The sequence below is a fragment of the Pteropus alecto genome, unplaced genomic scaffold (genome assembly GCF_000325575.1).
Source record: "Pteropus alecto unplaced genomic scaffold, ASM32557v1 scaffold68, whole genome shotgun sequence".
Classification (NCBI taxonomy): domain Eukaryota; kingdom Metazoa; phylum Chordata; class Mammalia; order Chiroptera; family Pteropodidae; genus Pteropus; species Pteropus alecto.
The window spans coordinates 5,676,498-5,703,685 of record NW_006441386.1 but is presented as its reverse complement, the minus strand read 5'-3'; the positions used below and the strand labels follow the sequence as shown (position 1 = coordinate 5,703,685).

The following is a 27,188-nucleotide window of genomic DNA, read 5'->3' as shown; positions in this document are numbered from 1 at the left end:
ATGGGGCTGCGCTTAGTGACTCGCTTCCCCAGAACAGGACGTGGAGAGTGAAACTGGCAGATTGAGTGCGTAAATACCACAAAATAACTTGACAATGGAGTAACATGGCAGACGCTACCTGTATTAGTCTGGGTTCTCCAGAAAAACAGAACCGACAGAATATTATATACATTATTAAAGGAATTGGCTCATGTAATTAGCTGAGAAGTCCCATAATCTGCTGTCTGCAAGCTAGAGACCCAGAAAAGTTGGTGGTGTAGTTCAATGGCCTGAGAGCCGGAGAATTGACGGCATAGATTCTAGTCCAAGTCTGAAGGCCTGAGAACCAAGAGTGCCAAGGGCAGGGAAAGATCAACGTTCCAGCTCAACAGGCAGGCAGAGGACAAATTTGACTTTCTTCCATCTTTCTCTCCTATTGGGGCCTTCAACAGATTGAATGAGGCACACCCACACTGGGAGAACCATTTGCTTTACTCAAGTTACCAATTCAAATGCTACCCTCTTCCAAAAACACCCTCACAGACACCTCAAAGGAGTGTCTGTGATTAAGGAGACATGATGACTAAAAGCAACGTGGTACCATGGGGTGGATCCTGGAACAGAAAAAAACTGATGAAATTTGAATGAAGTCTGGAGTTAATTAATAGTAATATGCCAATACTGGTCTATTACTTTTGACAAATGAAGTATAATTATATAAAACATACTGTAGTTATATAAGTTATGGGTGAGAAGTATATAGGAACTCTCTGTACTTCTCCCATTTTTCTATAAATCTTAAAAGTATTCCTAAATAAAAATTTATTTTAAAAAACCTCCAAAACTCCTTGAGGGAGGGGCAGGGTAAACAGGGGGAAGTGCTCTAGTTTAGGAAGATGAAAAAGTTCTGGGGAGGGGTGGTGGTGATGGTCGCACAACAATGTGAATGTACTTAATGCCACTGAACTGTGTACTAAAAAAGGTTAAAATGGTAAATTTTATGAGAGAGATATATATCTTATCACAACAAAAAACTCTCATTTTCCCCCAGAAAAACTTCATAGCTCACATCCAATCCACCAGTAAGTTCTATTAACTCTCCCTTCAACAGATCATTTCTTACCTTCTCTACCATTCCTGCCCTAGACTAGGACACTGAAATTTCCTAGCCAAACCACAGCCACGGCCTGCTAACTGATCTCCCTGCTTCCACTCTTGTTTCATGTTGATTCTGTTCTCAAAAGCGCCATTCCCCCACATCGCCCTTTCACTCAAAACCTTCCAGTGGTGGTTCCCACCACACTGAGGAAAGAAGTCCAGAGCTCTATATGATCTGACAACTAGGTGCCTTTTTTTTTTTAATTTGATCATTTTAATACCGGAAATGCCAGAACAGTCAACAGGAGGACAAACCTTACACAGATGCCTTATCACTCACTACCTGCATGGAGGGTCTCCACAGCAATGGGCATGCATGCATTTCCTTTTGAAACAGGCAGATTGAGTGCGTAAATACCATAAAATAACCAGGCTTGGAGGGGTCACAGGCCACAAGGGAACCATGCTTCAAAGGCAATCGAGGCATTAAGTATGGGACCTACAAGTGACATTTCATTTCACCATATGTATAATTTATATATTAAAAGAAAGGAGACCATAATATATAAACGTGCCAGTGGCTTTAGTCAGAGAAAACGAATGAGCTAGGTGGTGCTGTGCATGGGGAGGGCTTGCCATCATCTACTCTCCCTCTGTTTTTCTCCCCTCCTTACCTGCAGAGTCACCTGCAGTCACGAAATAAATTAGCTGGCTTTGGTGCCATGTTAGAAAGTCCCACTAGTGTCCTTGGCTGTGTCCTCTTTCCTGCGGGTAGGGAGGTGCCCTGAAAGTGAGAATACTGAGCCCTGCATGTAAACATCCCTGGGGATGCCCTAGACACCCTGGAGGGACCGGGGAGGTGGTGGGAAAAGGCCAGGAGGAGGGAAGTGCAACCGCAGGGCTAGGCAGGTGCCACGTGTCACCTGGCCTGGGCCGGGAGAGCGGGAATGATTGAGGAGGCATCCACTCTTGCAATTAAAGCTTAAACGGTGAGACGATCCTGTTTCCCTGTAACTGTCCAGACGTGGGCTTTCCTAGAACTGACTTCCGCTGCTGGGGTCACACTGTAACAACCGGACGATGGAGGGGTCACTTTTGGCATCTTTAGTAAATTCTCCAGGGACAGTTTGTCTTCATTGTTGGTGTCCATCTGCCTGAAGATCTTGTCTGTCCATTTCTCCGGGCTGAACTCGTCCTTGGCATCTTTATCACCGAGGACACCATTTTGTAAATAGCCTGCACGATCTGCAGCCTCTCGCTGCGGCTGATGTAGGCTCTGCCGTCCAGGTCGTCCAGGTCGTAGAAGCTGAAGGCCCACTTGAGCTTCTGCTCCAGCTTGCCGCGGGAGGTGACGCTCAGTGCGACGATGGTGCCATCGCCGCTGGTGTCAAAGGTGCGGAAGACGTGCTCCGCGAACTTGGAGGTGTCGCCGTTGGGGAAGAAGTTAGTGTAGATCTTCTTGAACTCGTCCACGGGCAGGTGGTGGCTGGGTCAGTCCTTGAGGAAGCCCTTGTACCAATCCTGCAGCTCGTGGTCCGTGAACTCCGTGTTCTCACGCAGGTCCTGCTGCGCCTCGGGCCGCAGCTTGCTGTTCTGCTGGCCCACGGGGGCGGGTGCCTACGCCCAAGACCGAGTGGAGGCGGAGATGGAGCAGGGCTCAGAACCTCCGGGGCCGGTTCCGCGTCCTTGTCCGGGCCACTAGACCATGCCCTCCTCGCGCGCAGGCCGCTGCCTGGGAAGGGTGGTTAGGAGCTTAGGCCTCTTAGCGCCCGCAGCTGCCACACCGGCCCTGCACTCACCGCCGCCCAGAAAGACAAAAGGAAGCCGGCCACGCGGGAGGGAGCGAGGGAGGGAGCGAGGTGGGGGGCCCGTCTGTCTGCTGGTCCGCGGGTCCGCCGGTCCACCGGTCCGCGGGTCCGCAGGCAGCCTCAGATGTGCCTCTTGAACCTTACCTCTAACCACTTCTTTGCTCACTCTGCTCCAGTATTACTGGACTTCTTGATGGTCCTTGAAAATAACAAACTTGTTCTCACCTCAGGGCCTTTGCACAATCTGTTCTCACTACTCTGAACACTCTGCCCCGGGATACTGGTATGACTCACTTCATCCAGGTCTTTGCATAATTTCTCCATGACTGTCTGTTCATCTCACTATCTGTTCTCTTCCCTAAACCTGTTTCTTTACCTTCCTTTTCTTTATATTTATTATATTTACTAATACGAACATGCACACACAGAACTTGCTTACTGTCTATCTCTCCAAGTAGGATGGATTTTTGTGAGGGAGAGCTCATCTGTCTTCTCAAGTCTTGTGGCCCCAGTGCCTGGAAGAGGGGCCTAGATGTAGGAGGCACTTCATGAATATTTGTGAAATAAAGCAATGTGATCAGTTCTAGGTTAAGATATTTCTAGTTCTCTTCAAATAGATCTTGATGCTTTCTTTTGAAATGTATTCCAAGTTTTAAGAGAAAAAAAAAAGTTTTATTTATCCCCAAATAATCTAGGATAATCTCCCCATCTCACTTGATCACATCTCTAGAGTTCCTTTTGCCAGGTAATGCAACATTCACAGGCTTGGAGTTGAGAATATGGCTATCTTTGGGGATCATTATCTAGTTTATCATAGGTTGCCTTCAAAATTTCTCTTTATATTTGGTTTTCTACAGTTGAAATATGTTGGGTCTAGGGGTGTGTGTGTGTGTGTGCATGTGTGTATGAGTTATGTTTGTATATTTGAGTTTGGTACTTTGCCAATTGGCCCAATAATGTTCTTCATAGAAAAATAAAAATAAATATCTATGTTTATGTTTTTTCTGGTCAAGGAATCAATCCAGGGTCACTTTCTATTTGGTGTCTTGTCTCTTCGGTCTCCTTCCATCGAGACCAGCTCTCCAGCCTTTCTTTGTCTTTCATGACATTGGCATTTATATAAGTCTAGTCCAGTTATTTTGTAGAATGTCCCATAATTTGGGTTTGTCTGATGTTTCCTCATGAGATTCAGGTTATATGTTTTTGATAGGAATGCCACAGAAGTGGTACTGCTTCTTCTCAGTGCAGCGTGTCAGGAGGCACATGATGTCAGTCTGTCCCATTACTGCTGATGTTCGCTTTGATCACGTCATTAAGGGGGTATCTGTCAGATTTCCTCACTTTTATAAAGTTACTGATTTTCCCTTTTTAATCAAGAAGTATCTTGTGATAAGCTATTTTGAGGTTATGTAAATTTACCATAAAATTTTCACCCACAAGGTAAAGTTTACATTTGTATGTAAACAGATACATAAAAGTGGGTTATTATTGAATTTAGACAAAAAAAATATTCTCAAACAAGGTAACACAGGTGCCTTCTCCTCAAGTAAATTTTCAGATCTGGAAAGCTTAAATTAATATCATATCAATAATGTACAAAAAACAAAAATAGATAATTTTAAAAAGTTATCTGATGAGCCCATTATCCTCTGTAAAGAAGGGTGGGCACATACAGATAGGATGCAAAACTGAAGGCGAACATTAAAAATGACAGCGAAGTGTTTCCTAGTTTTGTTATTTCGACAGTGATCCAACCATAGAACGTTTTATAGAACTGTGAAGCCGTCTCACCATAGACTCAAGAGCAGACACGAGGAATGTCACCACCATCCTGCTCTCTGAAGACTTCTCATCTTCGACTGGCAGAGCAGACATTGCTACTTGGGCCATGATCCCTGTACAAGAGAAGAAGAAAGTGAATGGCAGAAATGCACAGTGTCCTGCTAAACATAAGGTTACAGCTGTGAGGGTCCTCACAGATGATCTACTCCAAACCTTCCTTTAGAGTTGAAGAAACTGACATGTAAAAGTATTAAATAGTTTTCCCAAGTTCTCTGTATAGTAATGCTAACTTTCACATGATGTCTCTTTCAAGAAACCTAGACATCAACTCCTCACAAAATAAATTCAAGTTAACTACTTCCCAGATGAGATGGGTAAGGAAATGAACCTTACCGATGCGATGATGTTTTGTCAGATTTCAGTATGGCAGTGCCAGACACATGAGAGATAAGTGGGTTTGAATGGAAGAGAGAACTCCTTCTTTCCTTTTTGCTAGGACTTCTGCTGCATAAAAGCTTACTCTAAATTTTGCTAAACTCTAAATCAAGTTAGCACTAAGAAATTTCTTTGAAAAAGTTTCTCCAACACCATAGAGATTTTTGAAATAAAGCATGCAAAATAAATACTTGCCGATGTGTCATGCCCCTGCCATAGCTGGCTTAATGATATTTGCAAGGAAAAGAGAAATAAAGCAGGCCAGGCTGGTGACATAAGTTTACAGAGCATGAGGCATGACGTGCTGGTCCCCACAGAACCAGCAGCCATGAGAGCCAGGTTGTGGGTTTCAAAGACCACTAACCAGCTCTATGACACCAGTGACCTGCATTCAGGCTCTGCTATGAAGGAAACACTAAATCAACCACCTTCACCTCTGACTTTTTCTGAGCCCCCTCAATTTAAAATCAAGGGGACCACATATTATGTAAGTCTATCCACATAAAATGTCCAGAATAGGGAAATCTCTAGAGACAGATCAATGGTGGCTTAGGGCTGAGGGGTGGGGTAGCTAAAGGGTACAGGGTATCTTTTTAGCATGATGAAAAAGTTTCAGGATTGACTGTGATGATGACTACACAACTCTATGAATGACAGATCAATGGTGGCTTAGGGCTGAGGGGTGGGGGTTGGGGTAGCTAAAGGGTACAGGCTGATGTAGCCTCTGCCGTCCGATTGACTGTGATGATGACTACACAACTCTATGAATACACTAAAAACCACTGAACTGTACACTTTAAATGGGTGAACTGTGTGGTACGTGAATTTTATCTCAGTAAGGCTGTTTCAAAAAATCAAATGAAATCAAAGAGAGGTTGGATGGAGAAAAAGGAAATTACACTCAGTAAACACATACCAGGTGCCAGTGCTTTTCTGATCATCCAATTTAATACTCACACACCTTCTAAGGGAAAAATTATTCCATGCAAGCACCTAGAATGGAGAGGAAGCTTGCTCAGGGTTGTGCAGATGATTCAAGGTAGAGCAGGGACTGGGGCCGCAGTGGAGGGGCAGACAAGCAAATGGAAGACCGCTTGGAGCCTAGATAAAGGACCTTGCAGGGGCAGATGCCCCATGATTAGGGTGACCGCAAGTCCCAGCCAGGACAGTTCTATTCACTATGCATTGCAGGTGAAATTAGTAATAGTGCTCCCTTCTCTCTCAAGTGTCTGGAGGATGCACTATAAAATGTTTCCATGTGGGTGGTTTGTGAAATGAAAAATATCACTAGAATATTACGTTGTATGTCCTTAAAATGACCTTTAAGCTCAGAGGTCTCTCTATGAAGCAGACCAAAAAGCAATCAAACTGGGACACTCATATATGAGCTCAAATATTATTTATGTCTGCATTGTTTATTCAGGAAGAAGAAAAATAGTCAAAACGATCATTCAATCTTTATGAGTTTCACCTAGTTTTGTTCAGCCTATTATTTTATTTTCTGTTGAAAACCAGAGTTTTGATATCACGGTCCTCTTAGGGATTACAGTGGTGTAATTGACAGAAACAGTATCTTTGCCACTGGCACTAATAGATATTGATCAAGCAATTTACTTTTGTGTTTTAGAGGAAGGTTTTGTTGAAATTTTCTCTAAGGAAAGAATTGAGAAATAATAGATACAATGGAGTCATGCCATACATACATTCAGCTTATGAGAGTTTAACCATGGTTGAGCTGAAAAAATGAAATGAGAAAAACAGCTATTTAAGTATCGCAGGCACTTTCTTCTATTCTGATATAGGAACACCTGACTTAGGAGCGAGCATGAGAAGAGAGCTTGGAATATGCTAGCCCCTCAAATGGTCTCAGTTCTCTGGGGCCTCTCAGCATGAGCATCTCACAACACTACACGTGAATCTAGCATTTAAACATGCATGTTTTTATACACCTAAACTACTTCATTGGATGATGCATGTTAGAAATCATGATATATGTCAATACTGCATGAAAAGCTGGTTTGTAAGGACTTAATGAGAGGTCACAATTATAGGTGTGGCCACAATGCATATTCTGAATGAAGTGGGTAGGACAGAGAAAGACAAACACTGCATGATTTCACACACATGTGGAATCTAAAGAACAAAATAAACAACAACAACAACAAAAATGGAAATAAACTCATAGGACTAGAGGATATTTTGAGGGCTACTAGATGGCAAGGGAGTTGGGGGGACAGCAAAAGAGGGCAAAGGGATTAAGAAGTACAAATGGATAGTTACAAATTAGACATAGAGATATAAAGCGTTAGCATAAGGAAAATAGTTAATGATGTTATAATAAATTGTAAGGGGGAAGAGGTACCAGATTTATTGGGGTGATTGCTTTGTGAGTTATATAGATCTCTAATCACTATGTCGTACAACTGAAACTATTATTGTACACCAACTATAATTGAAAAAAAAAACTTACTGAATTGTACAATATAAATATAAGCAAGTAATTGTTTATTATATTGCAATAAAGCTGGGGAAAAAAAGTAATGCCAAAAAAAAAAAAAAAAAAAAAAACAAGAGAAACACGGTTATACGCCAAATTGGTGTTTCCTACCCTGAGGAAAAAAAAAAATCACTGAATTCTAATAAAGCTAAAAATCCTTGACGATGATGGCTTATACCACAAGAGTAAAATCTTGCAGTCTATAAGGTAATTAACTACTTTTCTATTAAAATCTAAAGCACCAGCAACGTTCATTTAGATCACAGATTTTATATAATACTTAATTTTTTGCTTTTAAAACTTATATGTAAACTAAAAAGACCCTAAAATCTCATAGTTTTCCCAGCAACCCTGGAGGACTTTCTCGCTTTTTCAACATATTTTGCTACTGAAAAGCAAACAGGGGTCAATAATCTGCAGTCTGTGGTCAAATCCAGACTGCCACCTATTTTTGTAAATAAAGTTTTATTGGCACACAGACACACTCATTTGTTTACATCTTGTCTATGGTTGCTTTCCTTCAAAGGCAAGGCTGCATGAATGTGACAGACCACATGTCCCCAAAGCTGAAATATTTATTATTTAGACCTTGACAGAAAAAGTTTGCCCATCCTTGATCTACAATTCATTTCCATCACTTACAATCTTCATCATTTGGAATATCATCCATTTCATTTATCAAACCTCTGAAATCTTGAAATATAGGCCTGGTTTATTTTTTAAAGTGTTCCTAGGTTTTCCTTTCTAAAGGTTAATTTTTCAGGTCTCTGAGGCCTTAATTTTAATTAACAAGTTCCTGAGGTACCACCCTCTCCACAGCTCAGCCCAGGCCTACAGTAAATGGAAACTACAAACTCAAGCGTAATCTTTTCAGCATTCAAGAAAAATGTACTGAGGCAGTCAAAAGGAACGGACTTATAGTTTAAAATAAATAAGTCCCGGGAATGTAATGTACAGCATGGTGACTATGGTTAACAATACTGTGTGGTATATTTGAAAATTGCTAAGACAGTAGATCTTAAAAGTCCTCATCACAAGAAATAAAACTATGTGATGTGATGGATGTTGACTAAACTTACTGTGGTGATCATTCACAATGCATACATATATCAAATCACTATGGTGTATACCGAAAATGAATATAATATTGTATGTCAATTATACCACAATAAAACTGAAAACATTTTTTAAAAAGAATAACAACAAAGTATTCAAGACAGCAAAGTATTCTATTCTAGAATGACCAAGGAGAATGGAAGAAAACTAGAATAACATATCTTTTTGAACAAATTTAAATGATTAATATAGTTGAGAAGTTTAGCTTAGCCAAATAAATTAATAAAAATTAAAACAACAACAATAACCAAAAACATACTGAGCACCGCCTGCACTCTCAAGTGAGACAGACCTGCACAGACATGGCAGAAGAGCAGTTAATAAAGGCAAAACAAAAGCCAGACATCCTTGAAATGGTCCAGGGCACGTGAGGACAGAGTCAACAACTGGAGAGATAACAGAGTGAAGGCGCATAAGGTTTGCAGCCTGAGAACAAGGAAAGAGCTTGTCCAGGATGAGGGAGTGTGCAAAAACCCAGAGTTCTGGCCAGCAAACATCAGAAGCTAAACAACATACAGAGAATGGTGACTCACTCCAAACTGCCACTGAAGATTAATACCTGCCGCAGCTGGGGCCAAGCCCTGTGTCCACTAAAGGCATATAAGATCAAGCCTTCCTCTCCAAGTGGAAAAATGGAGAAAGGATGCTCAATTCTTCAGCTGCGGCTCTGAGCAGTATCCAATTTGCCAATATCCAAACTTACATCTAGACATCTGTTTACTTCAAATTACCACCACGAAACTAAATTATGATAATTTCCTCCCTTAAAACACAAATCTTGGCCCAGCAATTCCACTCTTTGTTATATACCCAAGAGTTGAAAACATGCACACAAAAATGTGTACACGAATGTTCATGGCAGCGTTATTCTCAACAGCCCAAAAAAGTGTAAACAACCCAAATTGCCATAAACTGATGGAAAATGAAAATGTGGTATACCCGTATAATGATTATTCAGCCTTAAAAAAGAATGAAAGAAGTCATAAGACTCCTTATTCCATCCGCAGGAAAAAATGTCCAGAACAGGTAGAGCCATAGAGACAGAGAGTACATTAACGGTTGCCAAGGGCTGGGGTGGGAAATGGAGAATGATTCCCTAATTAAGATATGGGGTTTATTTTCCCGTGATAAAAATGTTCTGGAATTAGGTGACTGCAAAACTCTACGAATAAACTGAAAACTACTGAATTATGCACTTTGAAATAGTGAAATTTTATGGAGTATCTCAAAAATGTTACTAAATAGCAAAGATTGGGTTTGAAGGGCAGAAAATAGACCTACGAGCCTTTTTTCCCCTTTATCTCTAAGCCATAATGGACTTCAGACCTGGGCCAGAGGCTAATCTTACTGCCTCTGCATAGGTTTTCTGCCAACTAAGCCGCTGGCTGCTCGACTGACAACACCTACAACAAAACTCAGGCCGCAGGGTACTCAGTAACGCGCATGTGAGGGGCGGAGCCCGGCAGTTACCAAGCAACTGCAGCGACCCCGCCCCCCTCACCCAACCAATCAAACACGTCCGCACACAGAACGAGAGCCTCGCGCACGTCAGGCGGAGCGTGACCTCACGGGCCCCGGGCCCCAGAGCTTGCAGCATCCGCCCCATTGCTCCACACAGCCAATCAGAAGGGAGAAGGATGCGCGCTCCGTGCGTGCGACCGTTGCCCCCACAGCAGGGCTTCCCTGCCCCACCCCCACTCCTGGGGCCCTGCTCTCGGCAACAGGGTTCGGGGACCAGCTGGGCCGGTGGAGAAAGGGGCGCTTCCCTTCGTGCGCCTGGGCGTATGGCCTCCCTTTCACCAGGCCCGCGGGAGAAGAAAGTTCCAAGAAAAGCATCCGCTTTTAATGGCGGCTGGGGCGGGGTACGCACCTGAGGTCCCCGCCGGCGGGCAACGGCCGCCTGGCACTGGGGTCCGAGGGCTGGGCTACCAGCGAGCTGCCAAAAGCCGCGGGCAGCAGCCCGGACGACGAGGAGGCTAGGGTGCGGCGTGTGGGCGGCGGCCTAGGCCCTGCTCCCCACTATCCCTCCTTTTTCTTTCTTTTCCTTTTTTTTTTTTGGCTTCCTGGAAGGCAGCCTCAACTCATGTGTCCGCAGCGCCCCAAGTGGGAGTTGCCGTTTCCGGTGCCGTCGAATTCAGTTTAGCTGCACACTGAGTTTGTTTGAAGGCTCCCTGTCCTGTTCAGCTGAAGGCCAGACTTGCTCATCCATCTCCAGCCTTTGATGAATGGCTGGCACGTGTCTGATCTCTTTCCTAGACACCGCCCCCAAACGTGGACATGCTTTCTTGCTGTTATTTAGAATACTGTAGCAGGAGCGTAATCTATAGCTTTAGAGCAGTGAGATCACAACGCCAGTGACCGGTGAAGCTGCCTTAAAACTGTCGACTTATTTGTTATAACACCATGTCTTGACTTTTCCATGGGTCAGTGACATAGCCAGCCAATTACGAGCTGGACATCAGACGATGAGTGCCCTTTAGCAAGTAGTCAAATGTTAAAAGAGTTATTTAATTTACAGGTTCATATTTCAAGTATGCGAAAAGGAGAATAGGCTACAGATACCACTTACCCATTGCTCAGATTTAAGATATTATGCCTTATTTATTTCATATTTTAAAGAACTATTATACAATTGAAGGCACCGTTTTCATTCCTCTGTCTTTCCTTGACTAAAGAAAGGTAAATATATGTTGTAATACACAATTTCCTTTGCAAAAAGAAATGTCTCAAATTTGCTGACATTTTTAAGTGGCTATCAAAGATACGCTTCCTAGCAGATGCTGTTTTAAAAACTCTTGTCAAAGGTAATTCAACAATTATCTGCATTTTTGACATCATTTTCAAAAGATTTGAAAATATTTCTGTTATGTTAATTCTTTTTATTCAGAGGAGTTATGTTCTATAAAGTTGCAGCAAACACTTAGCGAGACTGAACCACTGCTTCCAGGGTGGAAAGCAAGGTTTCTGCCAGGCTCTGATCAATACATTTTTGTGACCATATCAATACATATCCTTGTTTTATGTGTTTCTGTTTAAAGACACCTGATTTAATATATATGTTTGATTTAGTAGTTGATCTCATGGCCAGTAACATTGTAACTCATGCCTAAGGTAGCTTATCTAACAGTTATTTTCTGTGTAAGGCACATCAGAGCCTTGTGCTTAGGAAATCTAAATATTTTAGCATTACACTTGGACATTTTAAACAACAAAACCAACAAAAAGTACAAAAATATGAACAGCGTAGCATTAAACAGACCAGGAAAAGGATACTTGTTGATAGTGCCATAGCTGAAATAAAATCAAATAAAATCGTTGCTTTGTTCTACCTCAGCTGGGAACTGCTGGAGGCAACTCAAAATTTTTGCCACTCTCTGTGCCTGCAAAAAGCTGGGGAAAGCACTGCGAGTATTGGTTTTGGGTTTACCTATTAAATTTTAGTGAGTAGGTGAATTCACAAATACGAAATTTCTCTCCTCTCATTCTTTCTTGAACTTATTCCAGTTAACCCCCACCACTCCATAAAACCTTTTCCAAGGTGACTAGTGAGCTCCACATTACTAAATCCTATAGTCATTTTTCAGTGCCTGAATTACTTGATGTATCAGCATTTAACATAACCAATCACTACATCTTCTGAAATACTTCTGGGCTCCTAAGAAACCGCAATTGGCTGTTTTTCTGCCTACTTTTCTGGATGTTTTCCACAGTCCATTGCAGGCCCCCCGCCCAGGCCCCCATAAAGCAGTAACAGGGTTTAGTCTTGGATCTCTTTCCTGTCTTCTCTCCTTAGATGATCTCATTCAGTCTTGGGGCCTTAAATACCATTGATAAGATTGTGACTCTCAAGTATGTGCCTCCAGCCCAGAACATGTACCCCAACTCCAGTCTATGTAACCAACTGCCTACTTTGAAATCTTCACTTTGAGGATGAATAGGCATCCCAAGCATAACATGTCCTACCCTCTCCCCAGTTCCTCCTGAAGTTTTCACTTTCTCAATGACTGGAACTCCATTATTCCAGTTACTCAGGCCAAAAACATTAGAAGCTCCCTTTACTTTTCCCATACCATGCAGTAATCCTTCAGACAACTCAGTCTGTTCTAATTTAACCACTTTCTGACCACCATCACTACTATCATCATACTAGTCCAAATCAACATAATCTCTTGCAATTATAACTAATTTGTCTCTGTGATTCCACCCTTAACCCTCTTCAGATTATTCTTAACACAACATCTGGAAGACTTCTGTAACTTGTAACTCATTTCATTCCTCTGCTCAAAACTGTCTAATAACTTTTCATCTCAGAGTAAGAGTACAGATTCTAACTTATGCTTTGGCCAAATGTAGTAACAAAAATTGGATTTATCCTCTCACCTGAAACTACTAAAAAACAAACAAGCAAAATACATAAGGGAAAATTATGAGCAAGTTTTTGACACAAAATTTTCCAATTTTAGTGAAATGAACAAATGCCTTGAAAGACAAATTATCAAAGCTCACTCAAGAGAAATAGATAATTTGAATGCCCTGTATCAAAGAAATTGAAATTTAGATAAAAACTCTTTCACATGGAAAATTCCAGCCCTAGGTGACTTCACTGTGATTTCTACCAGAAGTTTAAAGTAAAAAGAAATCATTCCAGAGGGGAGAGGAGTTGAGGGGCTGGGATAATAGGATGAAAGATTAAAGAAGTACAAATTAGTAGTTGATAGTTGGGCACGAGGATGGGGACCACAGCACAGGGAATGCAGTTAGCATTAATATGATGGCTAGGTGGAGGGCCAGGGGAGGGAGGGAGCAATTGAGGGGATCATTTTATGAACTATATAGATGTCTAACCAATGTACACTATACTTGAAACTAAATAAATATATTTATTAAAAAGATAATTCCAAAAGTTGAAGGAAATTCTTTCTAATTCATTCTATGAGGCCAGCTTTGCCATGATACCCAGACCAGACAGATATTACAAGAAAAGTAAAGCACAGACCAATATCCCTCATGAACATGGATGTAAAAAGTCTCCATAAACTTTTTTCTCAATTTTTAAAAATATTAAAACCAAATTTACCATCTTAACCATTTAAAGTGTACAGTTCAGTGGCATTCAATACCTTTATAAAGTGCAACCATCACCATTCATCTCCATAATTCTTTTCATCTGGTATAACTGAAACCCCATACCCATTAAACAAGAACTCTTACTCCCCACCCCCCAACCCCTGGCAACTATTACTCTACTTTTTGTTTCTAAACACTCTAAATACCTCCTATGTAAGTGGAGTCAGTCATACAACATTTGTCTTTTTATGACTAGTTTATTTCTGTAATTATATTCTGTATATGTCTCTGATTTAGTTGCTTTATTGTGTTAAGTCCTCTGTTTCATTACTTATCTTCTACTGGTTGTTCTATTCATTATTGTGAGAGGGATATTAAAGTCTCTAACTATTATTGTCAAGATGTCTATTTCTCCCTGCAGTTGTGTCAATTTTTGCTTCATATAGTTTGATGGTCTGTCATTAGATATGTGTTTATAATTGTTATATTTCTTGCTGTATTGAAACTTTTATTAACATATAATGTTTTTCTTTGTCTCTCGGAGGCTTTTTGGATTTAAAGTCTATTTTGTCTTCTATTAGTATAGCCACTCCTGTTTTCTTTTGGTTACTATTTGCATGGAATATATTTTTTTCATTCTTTAACTTTCAATCAATTTGTGTCATTAAATCTCTCATAGACAGTGTATAGGTGAATCATGGTTTTTATTTATTCTGCCAATTTGTCTTTTGATTGCCGAGTTAAATTCATTTACATTTAAAGTAATTAGTGATAAGGAGGAACTACTGACATTTTGCTATTTGTTTTCTATATGCCTTATAGCTTTATTGTCCCTCATGTTCTGCATTACAGTTTTCTTTTGTTTAGTCGATTTTCTATTATGAAACATTTAAATTCCTTTCTTATTTCCTTTTGTGTATATTCTATAGCTATAGTCATGAGCTGCAGAATGACATTTTAGCGAATGGGGAACCACATATACAACAGTGGTCCCATAAGAAGAGCCCCCAAGAAAATTCACAATGAAGGGTTTAGCAGAAACGTTTATAGATCTCAATTACCTCCTTAAAAGGTTTGAAAACATCGACCCTAACACCAAGAAAATTTTCATCAATAGAAAAGAATGTTCAGGAAGCATCATCTGCTTAGAAACAAATCTATGATAAAAAAAGAAAGAAAGAAAAAGAAAGAAAGAAACCAAGCAAAACACCAAGGACATATTTCCGAAATAGTGACACCTCCTCAAGAAGAGCCTCAGTTAGTTCCTTCAGGAGGTGTTCCAGCAGAAGGCATTGGTATTATAGAAGATGACAGCTCCACGCATGTTATTGTCCCTGAAGATCTTCCAGTGAAACAAGATGCAGAGGTGGAAGATAGTGATATTAATGATCCTGACCTTGTATAGGCCTAGGCTTATGTGTGTGTTCGTGTCTTAAAATAGAAAAAAGTTTATAAAATAAGGATATAAAGAAAATATTTTTGTACAGCTAGCTGTACAATGTGTTTGTGTTTTAACTGTTTCTATGAAAGAGTTTAAAAAATTAAAAAGTTTATAAACAAAAAGTTACAGTAAACTAAGATTAATTTATTATTGAAGAAAAAATTTAAAATAAATTAGTGTGGCCTAAAGGTACATTGTTTATAAAGTCTACAGAAGTGTCTAGTAATGTCCTAGGCCTTCACGTTCACTCACCACCCACTCACTGACTCACTCAGAGCAACTTCTAGTCCTGCAAGCTCCATTCATAGAAAATGCCCTATGCAGGTGTAACATTTTTTATATTTTATACCATATTTTTCTGTATCTTTTCTATGTTTATATATGTTTACTTATATAAATACCTCTGTATTACAACCGCCTTCAGTATTCAGTGAAGTAATATACTGTGTAGACTTGTAGTCTAGGAGCAAAGGTTATACCATATAGTCTAGGTATATAGTAGACTTTATCATCCAAGTTTGTGTAAGTATACTCTATGATGTTCCCACGATGACAAAAATCACCTAATAACACATTTCTCAGAGTGCATCCCCATCATTAAGCGACTAATGAGTGTATTTTCTTTGTGGTTACTATGGGGATTACATTAATTAACATCCTAAAGTTATAACATTCTAATTTGAATTTATACCAGCTTAACTTTAACAGCATACAAAAACTCTGCTCCTTTACAACTCTATCACCATCCCTTTTGGTTGTTGAAGTCACAAAAATTACATCTTTACACATCGTGTGCCCAAAAGCATATCTAATAGTCCTTTTAAATGCATTACTTTCTGAAATTATGTAGAAAACAAGTCAAAATTACAATAATACTAGCTTTTAGAGTAATTTTTTCTTTAAATGTATTAATCTCTTAAATCATGTAGAAAACAAAATGAGCAATTACAAACTATTGTTACAATAATACTTGCTTTTATAATTGCCCATTTATTCATCTTTATTGAGATCTTTAATTCTCCATATGGCTTCAAGTTACTGTTGAACGTCCTTTCATTTCAGTTGACAGGACTCACTTGAGCATTTCTCGCAAGGCAGGTCTAGTGGTAATGAACTCTTTCCTTTTGTTTATTTTCAACAAGGGCGCCAAAACCATACAATAAGGAAAAGACAGTTTCAACAAATGGTGCCGGGGAAACTGGGTATCCTCATGCAAAAGAATAAAGTTGGACCCTTACTTTACAGTATTTATAAAATTTAACTCGAAATGAATCAAAGACCTCAACACAGAGCTAAAACTACAAAATTCTGAAGAAAAAAACAGGGGAAAAACTTTATAACATTGGTTGGAATAGATAAATTGAGCTTTATCAAAATTAAAAACTTTTTTGCTACTCATGGAATAGGAGAAAATATTTACAATTTATATATTTGATAAGGAATTAATATCCAGACTATGCACAGGGTGAACTTAGAACATAGCCCCTCCATATACTCAGAAGACTGCTGGCTGTCCAGCCAGCAGCCAAGGAAGGCAGTGCGCACAAAGAGCTTTCAGCAATGCCTGCTCTCATGGACGTTATCTGCTCCTGTAACCAAGCAGCACATCTTGCTCCCATCTGTCTGAGAAGGCGGCTGCTCCCCCATGAGATTACCCCTCCCCCTGTTTGTGGGCATAAAAACTCTGCTTGCATTTGGTCGGGAGCAGCTTCTTTCTGCAGCTCTTGCTGCTGCTGAAGCTTCTCTGCCTTGTAATAAACAGCATTTCTCACCCCTCTGGTCCTCCTGGTGGTTCTTCTGGAATATGTAACCCAGGTGCAAGTTCCAGGCCTGGGGCCCTGCATTACACTGTGTAAGGAACTCCTACAACTCAACAACAACAACAACAACAACAATGAAAACACACAACCCAATTCAAAAATGGGCAAAGAACTTGCATAACTCTTCCTCTAAGGAAGACATACAAATGACCGATAGGCACATGCACAATATTGCTGGTCATTAGGAAATTGCAAATCAAAACCACAATAAAATATTACTTCACACCCATTAGGACAGTTATTCTTTTTTTAAAAACACAGAAAATAACATGTTGATGAAGATGTGGAGACATTGGAACCCTTGTACACTGCTGGTGGAAATGTAAAGTAGTGTAGCTGCTTTGGAGAATATTTTGGTAGTTCCTGAAAAAGCTAAACATAGAGTTATCATATGATCTAGCGATTCTACTCCTAGGTATATACCCAAAGTGATTGAAAGCAGAGACTCAAACAAATGCTTGTTCACCAGTGCTTATTGCAGCATTATTCCTAATAGCCATAAGGTGGAAATAACCCATGTCCATGAACAGATGAATGAATGAACAAAATATGGCATATACATATGATGAAATAGCATACATTCATTAAAAAAATGGAGTTCTGATAAAAGCTACCACGAAAATGAACCTTGAAGATATTATGCTAAGGATAATAATCCAGACACAAAGAACAAATTTTATATAATTCCATGTACATGAGGTACTTAGAATAGGTGAATTCATAGAGACAGAAATAGATTAGAGGTTACCTGCAGCTGGGTTGAAGGAGAGAAAAGGCAGTTATTTTTTAACAATTAATTACAAAGTCTCTGTTAGGGGCCATGTAAATTTCTGTATATTGAAGTGGTTATGATTGCATAACATTGTGAATGTACTTAATGTCACTGAATTATACATTTAAAAACTGTTTGAATGACAAATTTCGTTATGAAAAAAAATTTAAGCTGAAAATCCTTCCGCTATATGATGTAGCCATTCCACTCGCAGATATTTACCTAAGATAAGAATATATATCAGTACAAAGACTTGTACATGAATGTTCACAATAGCTCTATTCATAATATCTGATGCAGGAAACAAGCCAAATGTCAATCAACAGGTAAATCAATAAACAAATCATAGTATGTCCATATAATTGAGTGATAGCAGTAAAAAGAACGAATTCTGAGTACATGCAAAAATATGGATTAATCTCCAAAATCATCATGCTGAATCAAAGAAGCCACACATAACAGAGTCCATATTTTATGATATGATTCTAGAAAGTGCAAACTATTGCATAGTGGTGAAAAACATATCAATTTCTTAGCACCGGGGTGGAGAAATGGATTGACTACAAAGGACATGAGGATGCTTTGCAGAGGATGGAATTATGCTGTATCTTGATTGTGGTGATGCTCAAACAGGTGAACGCATTACACATTTTTCAAAATGTTTCAAACTGTACAATTTAAACAAATGCAGTTTATTATACGTAAATTATACCCTTATGTATATTTTTATGTTAATTTAAAAAAATCAGCAGTTCACATTTCTATATTATGAAATGTTAACTACTTTAAGTATATGTGGTCACATTGTTCTTGCTAAAATCATCTTATTACTGCTATTTTCCAATCAATGAGATTTTTAATGAGATCAAATGGTTTGCAAAACAAGATATTTGTTTTTAAAAATCATTGTTTATTTAAACTGTATCTTATTATTTAAATAATTACTTTGTATGTTTTCTAAACTGTATATTAGTATAATAATGTGTGTAAATAATTTGTATGTATTTTTTCATGCTCACAAATTTTATCCATAGGAATGTGTAATCAAAATAATTTGGAGACTACTATCCTAAAGAATTGGAAGATCCTGTTCTCGGAAAACTGAAAGAAGAATTTATCTACAAGCAGAGGTCTGAATTCATTCAAGTAGATGACTGAAACCAATGGTATTATTAGAGGAATAGTAATATTACACCACATTTATGTGATATAAGAATACTCAAGATTATAAAATGTCATTTCTCCTAGTTAATTTCTCTCAATTAGCTCATGAATTTAAAGCAATTCCAATAAAAACCCCAGTGGAATTTTTTAATGCAACTTGACAAGATGATTTTAAAATTTATGTGAAAGTAAATGTTATGAATAGCAAAGGCAATTTGTAAAAGAACAAAGAAGAGAGACCTCATTGAATAAAAATCAGAGCATATTACAAAGCTGTAGCAGTTGAAACCTTGTCATATTGGTTCAAGAATAAATCAGTAGAACTTAATAGTTTCCAGAAATTGACCCATGAATATGGAAATTTATCATATGTTATAAGTGGCATCTCAAATCTTCAGGTAAAGTCTGAAAATAGCCAATACATTATTTTGGGACAATCAGATAACTGAAAAAAAAATTTCAAGAAACATACAATCTGATTTCATTGAAACAGTATCAATAAGTATACAATCTAGTCTCATATCATTTGTAAAAATCAACTCCAAATCAAATATAAAAAAGTGTTTTATGAATATAATACAATATCTTTATATCTCGGATATAGATAGTCTTCCTAAACAACAAGCAGAAAGCAAAAGCTCTAATGGATAAAATTAATAAAACTGACTACATCAAAATAAAATTTTGTAGGACAAAAGACCATGAATTAAGTAAAAAGGTAAAAAATTTCAACATAAATGTTTCTATGCAGAATATATCAATTACTTCTATAAATTAATGAGAGAACCCAATAGAAATGTAGTCAAGGATATGAAAAGACAAACAATTCTCAGTAGAGGAAACGTGAAATGTCAGTAACCACAAATGTTCAACCTCCCTAGAGGTCACAGAAATACAAAGTAAAATCAACAATGAGATATGCTTTAGGTATCAGATTGACAAACATTTAAAAAGTTTGTAATCAGGTGTTGGATATATGAAACAATGAATTCACTCATATACTATTGAAGCACACTTTTGAAGAACAAACTGAAAACATCTATTTAGTTTTTTAATATGTGCATTTTTATGACCCAGCAGTTCTGCTTATCAGTATTTACCCAGGAGATACTCAGGTATGAAAGGAAACAAACAAGAATATTCATTGTAATAGCGAAAAATGGAAACATCCCAAATGTCCACCTGGAGAAGAATGGTTAAATAAGATGTAATTTATTTCTACTAATATGAAAGAGAGAAAAAGAATGAGGTAGCCCCAAACAAATTGTTATAATATTATATCCAATATAGTTTTGAGTGAAAAAAGTTGCAGAATGGCATACATATTATTCTAATTATCTTTAAACACACATAATAAAAATAATAGTTTTCTATAGCACTAGATGTATATGTGTCTGTGGTTAAAGGAATATATATATATATAGTGTTTTATTAATTTTTTACAAAGGTAAAAATCATGTTAATTGTATGATTAAAATTTAATAATAAAAATTAAAATATATAAGATTAATTAAGTTTGCTTGTTCCCAAACTAGAGAATTTCAGCTACTCCATAGTAACAAAAAAAATTAGACCATCTACAGGAAAATGCCTTTATAGGTGGTGGGAAAGTTTAGCTTGGCTAACATTAGCAGTCATTTTAATATGTTGGGGTAGCTGATATTTTGCTGTAGGACCATCTATTCCGAACAGCAACTTGGATTAAAATGCAAGTACTGTATTTGCCAGCATACAGCCAGCATATAAAGCCAACCGGGTTTCGACAGTAAAATAAAAGCCCAGTTGTGATGATAAATCCAGCTTTTCATTGGCCGAAACCGGCTTTTAGGCTTTTTTCCTGTTTCTACATTAACGGGAGTCACAAAATTGATAGGCAAGTATCGCCACCCAGTGGTCATAACTCGCATTGTAGAGTTTGTCGCTGTACCCCTTAGCCCCCATATCTCAAACCACCATTCCGTATTTTGTATATTCCTTAAAAGTAAAATGTTTTAGAAATTCAAGAGACACACATATAGTTATAAGTTTTTAAATTCTGACAAAGATTTTTTAAAAGGCTACTTTCTATCAGCATTGCCAGTTTGCAAAAGAGCAGAGACTTAAAACCAGAAAAATCAGAGGCCATAAATTTAAAGAAACAGTCGTACGAAAGAACAGTTGAAAATTATACACTCATTTCATAAATACATAAATGTCTTATAATTATAGTAATAATTGTGATGGTTAATTTTATGTATCATCTTAACTGGGCCACGAGATGCCCAGATAGGCATTATTTCTTAAGCGTTATATCTGAATGTGTCTGTAAAGGTGCTTCTGGGAGAGATTAGCATTTGGATTTGTAGACTGAGCAGAGAAAATTGCCCTCCTCAGTGTGTGTGGGCCTCATTCAACCCGCTGAGGGTCTGAAGAACAAAAAGGCAGGGGAAGATTGAATTCGACCCCCTTTCCCCAGCCCCAGCTCAGACTCTGTATCTAGCTCTTAGAAGATCTGGTTATTCTCATTCTCCATTGTCTAGTTAACTCTGGTAAATAACCATAGGTTTCTTGGGAAATGATAAGGAGACTATTTGACTCTGCTTGTGGTGGCTCTGCAGGGTCCTTCCTCAAGTGGACCCAGCCTCCCCCACTCTGAGAACTGGTTTAGATCTTAAAATTCGGTGAAGGATTAATTTTCCAGTGTACTAACCAATGTCAGCCTTCCACTCACCAGATTTTTTACAATTATACTAATCAAGGAAGCATTCTAGGTGTCTGCCCTTACATCTCATCCCTCGGAATACCATGGTCAGGTGGCCAATGCCATGGATTGCTGGTGTTGAGGCACTATTTTTGCCTTGCTTCCTGTTCTAGCAAGCCCATCAACTGTGCTTCTGAAGATGAAGTCCAACCACCTGGCTCTGCTGTTCTGGGAGCCTACAGTCTGCATTGGGAGTATAGTTCTAGTTTCAGAGTAGCCTAGTCTCCCAAGCTTCTTAAAAATACTAGAGGTCCCTCACCAGGGCATTTCTTATTGCCCTGAGTGAAGAAAGAGTCCTCTAAACCCTCCCAGGGAGGATTGTCCAAGCCTCCTCTTTTCTCAGACAGGGAGTTCCAGCATCTCCAATTCATTATATTTTGTTGTCGTATGTAATCTTCATGGAGCCATCCAAGCAGCATGTTGGAATTGGCTCCTTGCCAGGTTGTTAAATGCTGAGGGAGTTGCCCCTGTGTCAATAAACTCTCTATCCACTCTTGGATTCGGTGCTTGCTAATCCAACACCGTAAAGAACCAAAAACACCTAAACGTATTTCCCTGTTCTGGACTGTTCGGATGACACAAAGTTGGTGCCATTAGCCCAAATTTCTATTGTAAATACTTTGAAGTGAGGACAGTCTTGGTGCTGTGAACCGAGTCCTTCTTTCTTCCTCCTCCTAGGAGATGACACTTTGGTTCTGTGGGCCAAGGTCTCCTAAAGAGTTTCTGGAGAAAGGGGCCAGGTTGGTGTTGTGGGACTAGGTCTTCAATCTGGATTTAGTTACCAATTGGATGGTCATGACCTTGTGGACTTGGGGTTGCCAACTATTTCCTTTTAGGAGGTCTAGGCTTAGTGCCATTTCCACAATCTCTATTCTAGTGTGTCTTCCATAAAGAAGGCTTGTTGCTGTGTGCCTAGGACTCCAGGAGACACTCGTTCAGAGAAGACAGGCTTAGAACCATGGGCACAGGTACCCCATCAGTCTCTGTTAGAGAAGACAGAAGAAATGCTGTGGGCCAATTCTTCAGCTTCACTTCCTGGATATAGGGTAAGGGATTGGAACTGCAAACCAAGGTCAGCACTCTGGTTTCTGATTAGAAATCCAGGCAGGAGACAAGGTCCTAGGTCTTGAGTTAAGATTCTCTTACCTGAGGACAGGCTTGCCCTGAGGGGTAAGGTCTCCTCTCTACTAGCTTTCGGAGTAGACAGGTTTATTGCCATGAGACCCAGATACACAGAGAGATCATGTGACACATGGGGATGACATAGTGCTCCCTTTGGAATGACGAGTGCATATAACTTGATAAAATTCACAAAAAACTAGTCTCTCTGTAACAGAAGGTGTCCGAGACAGTCTCCTAACTGATCTCCAATTGAGCGTTGTGTCCACATTACAAAACTTACTTGAGGACCATGGTATATATGGCTAGACAATGATCTTTATTCACCTCGGTTTTGTCTGATTCAAGAGACCTGTTTTGTGGCCACGGAGTTGGTAGTTGCATATTCGCCGCGTTGAAACCTGGAGGCTGAGTGCGCTGTGAGGAAGTGTGCTGGATAGTGGTGGAAACAACAGCTGCCATTTTGCTGTATTGTAGCAAAAAAGCTGAGTCATTGTGAATATACAGCTTCATGGCGGAAAGAACTGCTTTCTCCGAATTCCTCTACAGCAGAGCTCAGACTACAAATTTTGATAGGGACAGGCCTAACTTCCGTAAAAAGAAAACATAGACATTGACATTGAAGCAGATCCTTCAATGTGGTCTAGAAACTCTTGCTTTAGGCCACCAAGGAAAATGAGGTGGAAGTCATCTGAAAATCTTGTTGCAAAAATGTGGAAATTTCTCGATATTCATGTAGCTGCCCCGCAGGAATCATGTGACTGTCAAGAGACTGGCCTGAGGGCATTACTAGGAGATCATGTGACATTGGGTGATTGTGTGGTGCTCACTTTTGAGTTATCCTTCTACATTCCTTGGTGAACTTCACATAAACACTGAGAAAAGGAGAGTCCATGTGTAACAACGTGGCTGAGACATCCACCTCACTGCCCTTCAATCGAAAGGTCAGATCTGCATGATTAGACTTGCTTAAGGATAGCGTTGCAGGCTACCAGAAAATGATCCTTCGATAACTAGCTTGAGGTTTTTGCTGTGGTCAGCCAACCTGCTGGAAGGCAATGAAAGTGGATGTAGCACATTAAACGTGTTAAAATTATGGCTGGGTCTGCTTGAGGAAAGTACTTTAGAGTGGTGGAAACAGCAACCACCATATTGCTGTATTGTAGCAACAATACTGAGTCATTGTGAGCATAACTTCTAATGATTTCAGGTCCAACTACTGTACTATTCTTGGATGCGGACCTCAAGCCACTACTGTCGAGAGGGAATTGCTTAACAGCCAATGCATCAATGCTGAAATATTGAAAATGTGCAGTTTATTTTATGAGACGTATTTTGAAAACACTTGGTTGAGGATAGGGGAAGAGGAATAAGGTGGAATTCACCTGAAAATCACACATCAGGCAATTGGGAATCATGCTGCAGTCACGTGAACACCTTGCGGGATTCACATGAGGGTCTTGGAAGACCCCGCGGGAATCTTTTGTCTACCAGGTGACTAGTCATCTTACTGTGGGCATAGGCTTTCACTCTACTTCTTAGAACGAACCAGGCTTGAGTGTGTGTGAAGTGTTTTTCACTTGAGCTTACCTTGTAAATGAGACTGGCATGGTGTCTTCTTTTCAGACGTTCACTCTACTTCCCACGATCCAGACAGAGAACTGGGTCATGGCCCATGGACTCCTATTGATTTTTTATTTCTACCAAGATGGTCTTGTACCATGTGCCAAGTCCTCCACCTAAGGTTCTGTTCTCAATATTTAGGCAAGATTCTGTGGGCCAAGGTTTCCACTGTACTTAATAGAATTAGGAACAATGCTTGGATGTGATTCCAAGCACCCCAGTTGAGTTCCTGAAAGAAGAGTCCAGGCTTTATGCCAAGTCTCTAAGTGCCCACACTGCCTACTCTTACCAGGGGAAAGGCTTGGTGCAGTAGGATACGGTCAGGTTTCGATAATTGGTAAAAAGGAAAATCGATGACGTGGAATCAGGTTGTATGGAATGGAGGGTTAGGATGACGCAAGTTTGGTGCCATGGGCCCAAATTTCTTTTGTAACTGCTTTAAAGGGCAGACAGTCTTGGTGTTTGAACTGAGTCCTCCATTCTTCCTCTTCCTAGGAGATGACATCATGGTTCTGTGAACCAAGTTCTCCCCATGAGTTTCTGGAGGCAGTGGCTGGGCTGGGTGTGTGGGGCTAGGTCTTCAGTCTGGACTTTGTTACCAATTGCATGGTCATGAACTCGTGAGCTTGGGGCTGCCAATTAGTTCGTTTTAGGAGGTCCAGGCTTGCGGCCGATTTTCACAGTCTCTGTTCTACTGTCTCTTCCATAAGGAAGGCTTGTCGCTGTGTGCCTAGGAGTCCAGGAGACATTTGTTCAGAAAGGACAGGAATAGAATTGTGGGCCCAGGCCACTCCTTCGGGCTCTGTTAGGAAAAGACAGATGAAATGCTGTGGTCCAATTTCTCAGCTTCACTTCCTGGAAATAGAAGAAGGGATTGGAACTGCAAACCAAGGTCAGCACTTTGGTTCCGGATTAGAAATCCAGGCAGGAGACAAGTTCCTAGGTCTCGAATTAAGATTTTCTTACCTGAGGACAGGCTTGCTCTGAGGCATAAGATCTCTCCACTAATTTTCAGAGAGGACAGGTTTATTGCCATGGGTCCCAGTCACCTTTGTAGTTATTGTTAGAAAAGACAGGCTTTGTGACTTGTGCCAGGGTCACCAGTCCACATTCTTTCAAGATAAGACAGTGTTACCGGGATGAACAGAGTCTTCTATTCTTCCTTTTGTTTAAAGAAGACAATTTTGTTTGTGGGTCGTGCGTTCCATAAGAGTTTCTGTTCACAGGGGGCTACATTGGGTGTAGCGTGAGGAGTTCTTTCATCTAGATGGTTATCCATTAGACAGTCTTGACCTTGGGAGCCTGGGCCTGCACCTTAGTTCCTGTGAGGAGAGTACAGGCTTGATAGTCCAATTTCCCTTGCATAAATATAGGCTTGTTGCTGTGGGCCTAGGACACTACTCGACATTCGTTCTGATTCGACAGGCTTAGAGCCATGGGCTCGGGCCACTACTTCAGTCTCTGTTAGGAAAAGACAGAAGATATCTGTGGGATGAGGTCTCAGCTCTACATCCTGTAAAAGGTGAAGGGATTGGAAATGCAAGCCAAAGTCACCGCTCTCACGTCTAAGAAAAATTTCAGACATGGAGCCAAGGTTCTAGTTTTCCAAGAAAGATACTCTAACCAGAGAAAAGACTCGCCTTGATGTTAAAGTCTTTAATCTACTAATTTTCAAAGAGGACAGGCTTGGTAGGTTTAGACCAAGGCTCAGCTGTATTATTGTTAAAAAGAGAGTGGATTTGTGTCAGAGCCCTGGTCTTCAGTCTACATCATTTGGAGGGAGGTCAGTACACTTATCACGAAAGGAAGTCTCCTATACTCTCTGTAACAATCGATAACTGTGGTTGGTGGGCCGTGCACTGTCCATTAGTTTCCGGCACAGGGTCTAGGTTGTTAGTAGTGTGAGCAGGTTTTTCGCTTAGTCTGTTCAAAATTAGACAGTGTTAACCTTGGGAACATGGTCTCATGGAAGTCATTACAAGATCACATGACTGCCTCATGTGAATCACGTGCTCATCAGGAGACTGGCCTGTATGAAACACAGGGAGATCATGTGACAGATGGGGATGACATAGTGTTCTCTTTGGAATGATGAGTGCCTGTCTTCGGTAAAATTCACATAAAAACAGAAAACATTAGCCTCTGTGTAACAGACGTGGCCGAGACAGTCTTCTAACTGATCTCCATTCGAACATCCTGTCCACATTACAAAACTTCCTTGAGGTCAACGGTCTATGCGGCCAAAGATCCTTAATTCGCCTCAGGTTTTGTCTGTTGTTAGGAAACTTGCTACATGGCAGTGGAGACAGCGGTCGCATATTGGCCGTGTTGAAATCTGGAGGCTGAATGAGCTGTGGGGAAGGGACTAGATAGCAATGGAAACAGCCGCCGCCATTTTGCTGTATTGTAGATAAAATGCTGAGTCATTGTGAGGACACCTCTTCATGGTGGACAGAACGGCTGCCTCCGAATTCCTCTATAGAAAACCTCAGACTATGAATTCTGATATGGACTGGCTTAATGACCATAAAAAGAAAGCTGAGATACTGACATTGAGGCAGTTCCTTCAGTGTGTTCTGGAAACCCGTGCATTAGGCCATAAGAGAAAAATGAGATGGAAGTCATCACCCGAGTCTTGTTGCAAGAACGGGAAAATCTCGCGATATTTACGTGGCTGCCCAGCGGGAATTACATCACCATTAAGAGACTGGCCTGAAGGCATCACAG

At 40.0% G+C, this 27,188-nt stretch overlaps 1 protein-coding gene and 1 pseudogene across 1 annotated transcript in view; both read right to left on the bottom strand.

Moving 5' to 3' along the window:
* The window catches only part of GTF2IRD2B (GTF2I repeat domain containing 2B), a 51,564-nt gene extending 40,524 nt beyond the window's left edge, over positions 1 to 11,040 (bottom strand). Inside the window, exons 1-2 of the mRNA XM_006918527.3 lie at positions 10,586 to 11,040; positions 4,677 to 4,780 (exon numbers count right to left, since the gene is read on the bottom strand). Coding sequence (XP_006918589.1) covers positions 4,677 to 4,775 — 99 coding nt within the window. The 5' untranslated portion in view covers positions 4,776 to 4,780; positions 10,586 to 11,040. The remainder of the gene's footprint in view (positions 1 to 4,676; positions 4,781 to 10,585) is intronic.
* On the bottom strand, positions 1,329 to 3,209 carry LOC102895521 (annotated as a pseudogene).
* Positions 11,041 to 27,188: the final 16,148 nt, after the last annotated feature.